The 7,527-nt window shown below is 41.4% G+C and overlaps 1 protein-coding gene across 1 annotated transcript; it reads right to left on the reverse strand.

The window, feature by feature from the left end:
* Positions 1-762: 762 nt before the first annotated feature.
* On the reverse strand, positions 763-5,990 carry foxj1.S (forkhead box J1 S homeolog). Its single transcript, NM_001090177.1, is given in 3 exon segments — positions 763-2,100; positions 3,889-4,426; positions 5,898-5,990. Coding segments are annotated over 2 exon segments (1,320 nt in total). The 5' UTR covers positions 4,396-4,426; positions 5,898-5,990; the 3' UTR covers positions 763-1,287.
* Positions 5,991-7,527: the final 1,537 nt, after the last annotated feature.

The raw sequence follows: 7,527 nt of genomic DNA on the forward strand, positions 1-7,527 counted from the left end.
ACTGAAAAAAAATGTTCCAGCAGCAAAGGGATTTATTTGTGCCACAAATATTGAGTTAGATTCTCAGCCTCTAGTCTACAGTCTAATCTTAGGCAAGCGCAAGAGGCAATATAACATTTAAAATGATTTAAATAAGTATTTTCCCCCCAGAACTACTTGACTCAATATTACAGCAGAAACAAATAAAATCAAGACAACAAGACACGATATATTTTTTATACAAAAATGAATTTATTTGCTGAACGCACACAATTTGAAGCGCATACAAGCGAGCTGTTGTTTTCATCCAATTGAGAACAGTTGCCCACTTTTCATTCACCCTTCTCCCCCAATTGCAATTGCATAATAATGTTTAAACCATTCACGCAGGAGATAAACAGAGTCATAAAATCTGTATTGTTTGCTGCCTTCTTTTCTATTCAAAGACATGCATTCTCACAAACTCACATTCCCTTCCTCAGATTGAAAAACAAAGGAGAAAACTACTGGGCACCTGCACAGAGTAACTTTTTTCTTACTTTCTTTGTTGCCAGGGCAGCACAAATATATATATATAAGTATTATTAATACAAGCCTGTTCTGAGTAATAAGGTATCAGAGAAGAATGACAGGCACCATCAGTTGAAGGCTAAATAAAGTTAGGTTTGTTGTGTCAGGTTAAAATGCTTTTGAAATATATTTCTAAAATAAAGAGAAATTACAATTTTCCACCAAAAATAACAGTATTCCTAGAAACATTTAACACATTAGGTTTTTTTTTAGTTTTTTTTGGTTAATATCTTTTTTTCTCCCATTTCCACTGCTGTTATGTAAAAAAAGATAAGAAAAATTAACATAGTTAATGGGCAAATTTTTCAGAGAAAGCGGAAAAGAGAAGGGTACATTGCACATTTTCCAGAACTGATCATCCATCAGACTGATCTGATATCACATTCTCTGTATCTCACCCTACCCAGAATACAGTGGCAATACCTAAGTTCATTTTGAAAACACCTAGAAAAATAAGTACAAAAAGGTTTTGTTTTTTTATTTAAGTACTGTTCTTTTCATTGTGGCCATGTCACACAGTCTTCTGTCCAGCATATTTGCTGCCCGTTAGCTCAGGCCATTTTCAGCGGAATAGATTCTATCTATTCCTAAATAGTGTAAATTTTAGAATAGGTACCCTCTGCTCTGCAAAAGGATTTACCTTTATTTAAAATGTTCAGAAATGTCCTTCTTAGTAAATATATATATTTATTTATATAAATGTCTATTTTTGTCTCTGTTTAGTTTAGTATGGCAACATTATATATAGGAACCCAAGGACGACCAGTCATTGAGCTCTGCCGGAAATGCCTCATTGAGATCAAAAAGCTGTTCAATATTGGCAGAGTTGGACAGATAATCATTCCTGTTCTCTTCCCATGGGTGCTGGAGGAAGGAGGTGGCAAGTAATGTCTCATCGAAATCCAAGCTATTTTGCGCCACCGCATGATCCTGTCCCATTGGGTACCACTGCTGTGGGCAGTCAATGTGCTTTCCATGAACGGTGAGGTCAACAGAGCGTGTAACTGGACTCAGGGGAGGGGTGACTTCTAGGTCCTCAAAGGCTGAGAAGTTAAATCCGTTGATTGAAGAGTCAAAGATAACTTCCCAGTCAAAATCACCTTTCAAGGACCCCAATTCAGTTTGCTCCTCTTGGGAGAGCATAGGGGAGCTGGAGAGACGTGGGGCCTTAAACATGCGTTTGGGCAAAGGCTGCTTGCGCTTGTGAGATTTCCCATCACTTATGGAATTCCAGCCATGTTCTCCTAATGGATTCCAGCCTTGCTCATTTGTTATCTCCTCAAACGCCTTCAGCAGTTGGTGGGACTCTGAATTGACGCTCATCTGCCAGGCAGAACCTCTTTTGCTATCACTGGAGGCTGCAGCCTGTGCACTAGCAAATGCCGGATGGATCTGGACAGGGGGAAGTCGGCGCTTCTTCATGGCTCCATTTATGAGCCGATCAGCATATTGTGGATCAATCTTCCAGAAACCTCCTTTGCCTGGCTCGTCTTTTTCCCGAGGGACTTTCATGAAACACTTATTTAGGGAGAGGTTGTGTCTTATAGAATTCTATTTGGAAAAAAAAAAGAAAGAAAATTTGATGTACTGTATTTAGCATTCTAGAAAGCCCAAAATATTTTAAAAAGACTCTTTTTTAATTATAATTCATAATAAGTGTAAAAAAATGGTGGCCAGCGACCCAAGCATTGTTAATTATTTAAAGGAGTAAATCATTCCAAACACGAGGAGTAAATGATCTATATGGTTAAAAGAGATGATGATCGAGAAAAACATAACATTGGAAAGATTGCAAGATGGCATAGAAATCGTTTTTTTTGTTTTGCTCTTAGCCTTGCCTCAGATACAGACACCCAGTGGAAAGAATTGGTAGAAGGGGAGTTGGAAGTCAAAAACAAAAAGATTGGAATCATAAAATAGTAGAGAAAGGAAGGTCCTGTGGGCTGAGAGTGCTCTGCTGACTTTATAGCCACATAGCCTCTTTTGACCTCTTTAATTCCTAGCCATCCCATATACCTTCCCCCTTAACTGCCTCTTCTATTGAGACAAAAGGAGCTTACGGGAAATGCGGGACAGAGGAGGAGGAGCAAAATGGGAAATGTGTGTCTATTTTGGGGGTGTAGAGCACACATTCTACATTTAAAAATAGTGCACGCCAAAAATGGGTTAAAATAAGGATTTCTCCCCCCTCTCTGCCATCAAATCCCCAGGGATCCCGGATCTTCCTGATCCACTAGTTACTGTTTAATAAAATTTAACTAGGGGTGGGCGACAAATTCCTCTGCTTGTCTTTGAGCCCCCTCCCATGTAGTCTCTCTATTCATCTCTCTCCTGTGGATGCTTATTGCTTGGCCTGCTAAACATATTTATCATTCCTGCCTCAGCGGCTTCCATCCTAACCACCTGTGTCGGGGAAAATCCCCCCCTCCACCTACACTAATGTTTAATTAAACCTCGCCAAAGACTTGGCCTAAGAGAGTGGAGAGGATTTATTTTCTGCCTCCAGGAAACTTTGTCTGAGAACCCTTCTCAATAAAAGCACTGCAGACCATACATATTTATAATGTAAATGTGCGGCAGGGACATATTTATCCCAAATTACTGAAGACACACATATATAAATAAATATATGTCACTGCAGTAAATAGACTGTAATTAGCATCACAGAAGAGAGGCATTGGAGACAAGTTCTTTAAACAAGCAGGGAGGGCCTCCCCCCCACCTGACTGTACAAGATTCCCCTATAAACCAATCTCAGATGGTCCCTCCTACTCACCATCCATTACTAGGAACAATGTAGTGTCAGGGCCACACAGAAAGTACAGAACAGCGGGGCGGGGGGCTGACACCCACAGCTAAATAAAACACTAATGTACAGCAATGGGCCTGAATAATGGAGAACTTTGATGCACTACACATTAATCATTACAATTAATTAGTTAAACTTTAGCAAAATGGTGATGGAATAGATGCACAACTCTTGTCTGCAAGGGTTAATGAGCCTTGTGATGCTGTGGGATGTAGGAAGAGCAAAATAGTAACTCAAGATTCACGGAACCACAGAGTAATTATACACAGGGGACAGGCAGAGAAAAGCAGAAAGGTACCACTGTGTGCCTTATTGCCTCAGCACTACAAAAGCAGCATTAGGTGTAAGGTAAGGGCAAGGCAGGCAATGTTGTTTATAGATATTACTGATATCAGAAGTATTAACAATCCGATCTGCTTATAACATATCCCCAATAATATTCCACTGTACTACTGTCTACTCTGCTGCCAGTTTCTGCCTAATCCAACATTACAATATGGCATCCCCATCTTCTCCCACAGGATACATACCTGCCAGGTGGGATCTGCATGTCGGAAGTAGCAGAAGTTGTCGGTGATCCAGTTGTAAATGGCAGATAGTGTGATCTTGGTCTTCTTGCTTGCTTGCATTGCCATACAGATAAGAGTGGCATATGAATAAGGGGGCTTTACATGCGGGTTGGTCTTGTAGTCAATCTCCTCCATTGGCTGGAGTCCCAAGTGGGATGCCCGTGAGGTGGACGAGGAAATGGGTTTTCCTGGGGTATGTGGCATGCCCAGACAAGCAGGGTCAGCGGCCAGAGGAGAGCAGGGGGCACCAGACAGCTGCCTGTAACCATGGGAGTCCCCAGATGATGAAGGCGTTTTACCTTCGTTGGAATTGAGTATGGAGAATTCTTGTAGCCACTGCAAGCTGGTGAGGCTGTCATCCAGGTTAACTGAGCTAGAAAAGGACTCTTGCCCCTGCTCTTCCTCAGCCTGGAAAGTCAACCAGCTATCCGCCATGTCTAACGGGGCCGCCCTGGGCAGGTCAAACATTAATAAAGCCCTTGTGATCCAAGAAGTGCTCCTACAATGCAAGCAGAGAATGGTCTGTTAGAAATAAAACTCTATTGGCTTCATTCCATGTCAATGGTGTAATGCAGAGTAGAAAAAAAGTAGTGCTCATTGGATTATTTATCCTTCAACCTGTCTCTCTTAAGGCCAAGGCACCCCAGGGTGCTGATGTAGGACAGCCTTTCTCAATGAGATGTCTCCATGGGGGAACCCTAGCTTGGCCGATGGCACATTGCATGGCAGTAAGATACAGTTTATATAAATCTATAGGGGCCACATTTTCCAGCTCCCTGATGACACCCTACATCATTTCATTTTGAAGGTAATATTAATTGCATATTGTGCAACAATGGTAGGCATTCTTGCTTCTGAAGATTAGAACATATGAGGGCTCATTGCCCCCTGGTTTGGGGAAAAAAAACTTTAAAAACTAAATTAAGTTTGCCTAAGATCCTTTGATTGCTGACCCAAACAGAAACCTCCCACATAAAGGTGCCCAAGACTATTATTCCCAGCAGTTCCTGTGAGTGGGAGGCTAATTCCCAAAAGTGGGACATTCCAACAGTTAAGTTATTTCTCCTCTCCGTGGAAGAAGAAGATTGATATCACAGTATTTCTCACAAGCAAAACGTCAAGGTTGAGTAGATAATTTCAATCTCTCAGACCCCCATCAGTCCCACAATAAACAGTATGCATGGTTTATCCTTTAGCCCAAGAATACTCTTTCACATACACACAGTATAGGCATTTATGTTTGGCTGCACCTGGCCTAACGCATATTCATCTGGGTATATACAGTATCAGTAACTGACGCACCCCTTATAAAGCAATGCAACCTTACTCCCATAGCCCTTGTCTAGCAGTAATCAGTGGCCTCTTACATCTGATAATGGCTCTGTAATTAAATTAGAATAAAGCTGGTGTTTGGCATTACTTATACACAGCCAATGAGCTGGGCAGAGCTTCAGAATAACAAGTCAGGTGATGTCAGTTGTATTTGGAAAATTCATGGACAGATCAGGTTTTAGACAGGGATCTGTACAAGAGGAATAATAATAATGAGCCAGCTATTAAGGATAGACTTGATTAAAATGCACCTCACACATTCCCCCCATCACACCCCTTCCAAAGTCACTGCAAAGTGGTGCCAAACCCAGGGTGACAAGCAGCCATTTTGTGTGCCCGGCTGCCGTGCCAGTTTTGAGAGCCCTTTCATGAACCAAATGCCATTGCCATTAGGAAATATAGGGCTGTCCCATCTGGCGGCAGCACAAAGTGTCAACTTCCACAACAGAAAACCCAATGCCTCAATCCAAGAGCTTGCAATTTAACCACCATTTGACTAATCCATCAGTGTTTTAGTCATTTCACAAGCAAAACATTGCAGAAAAGTAGGTTAGGCAAAAAAAAAAAGAATAGAAAAATACAGTTATAGGGTAATACGAAAGCATGGAGAATGTACAGGTGAAGCACTACCTATTTACCTGCTATACAGTGGATCAGGATGCAGCAGAACTAGGCAGGAAGGTTCTGGAAGCAGCAGCAACAGCAGAGGTGGTGGGGAGATGAGTTATTGCCCTGCCAGCTCTTTTCCTATTTACCCCCCTGACTCTGCTGCCAGGCATTAAGTACCAGAGGCTCTGAAAGGCTTCTCTCAGCACCATGACAACAGCCCGCCCCCATAAACAGCTTTAAGCTCTCCGATTGGCTGAGACATCACCATGGAGCACTCAGTCATCCAGCCCACTATTCCTGTGGCTGCTGTGAGTGCAGGTTGCAAGTCAGGCATTGTTTTGCATGGTACGTGTGCATATACGGGGGCAGGAAGGTGCAATTGCCTTATGTATATTTTATGTTACAGAACAAGGTGTTTTCCTTGCTAAAACTTTAAAGTATTTCGTTCCATTTAAGCTCATTTTTTTTGTAATTGGGAGGAAACTTTTTTCGTGTTACTGATGGATTATATAAGCACTGACCATATTAGTTTCACAGGGATAAAATCAATATATGGCAGGAAACTATTTTTTATATTTGCAATCTTTACATTGGAGCTGCGCCGCTTTGCTGCAGAGCTTGCAATTATTAACGACTCTGGCAGATATCAACATATAGGGGAGAGAGAGTGCTTGTGACAAAGCAAAAATGCTGTGGAAAATAGAGGAACATTGTGAAACTACAGCTTCCTGCATCCAGCTTGGTTAGTGGGCATCTTTAATAATAGTATTGCTCATTGCAATGCCACCTATACAGTGACTAAGTAATGAATATATGGCTACAGTATATGATAAGTACGTGTGCATATGCCTCTGGGTGCTAGCGGAGTGATAGCAATAACCAGGAGAATTACAGGGGTGTACTGGCCTATACTGATCCGGTCATAGGATTGTTGGTTTATTGAATTATCTATTATATATACATGGACACAAGGATTTTAGGATCTGACCTTATGTGTTACAGAGTAACCTAGATTTTACATACCTTGATTTTAGGTAGCCCAAAATATAATGCAATATACGTTTTCCTGATTTTACACTTTCCTGGATTTTATTCAGGTTCCCTGAAAAAATATAAATTGATGGTTCTACTGTACAGGTTGTGATCCTGTAATAGGGTGATACTTGTAGGCATTTAAGGATATGGGTGGCCAATTGCGCCTTTATGGGACAAGTCTGTTAATTTAATTAAATTTAAGTATAGGAAGAGCACAGCTTTGGCATAGTTGTATTGGTTTTAGCTGGGTCCCCAGCACCAACAATGTAGATTTGCAGGGATATTAAGTGGAGGTAATAGGTGAATGAGGCAGGGTTATTTTTTTTTTCATTAAAAAAGGTGAAGGAGTCAGTCAATGTACCCCAATAAGACAGTTTGTTGTGGTGCAGATATTGGTCTCCATTTTGAATGTGCTGGCTCTCTTCCCTCTACTCCTTTTTCTTGCTGAAAACCTCAGCCCCTCATTGCTATGGAAAAGCAAAAGACTCATTTACTGGGGCTTTTTTTTCCCATACGCAAAATCTGGGATCTGAAAAAGTTCCCCCAAAATGCAGTGTGAGAGAGGAGGAGGTGGTGGAGATGGCTGGCAGAGTGCCACAAACTTGCCACTTATTAGCATAACAA

The sequence above is a fragment of the Xenopus laevis genome, chromosome 9_10S, assembly GCF_017654675.1.
Source record: "Xenopus laevis strain J_2021 chromosome 9_10S, Xenopus_laevis_v10.1, whole genome shotgun sequence".
Classification (NCBI taxonomy): domain Eukaryota; kingdom Metazoa; phylum Chordata; class Amphibia; order Anura; family Pipidae; genus Xenopus; species Xenopus laevis.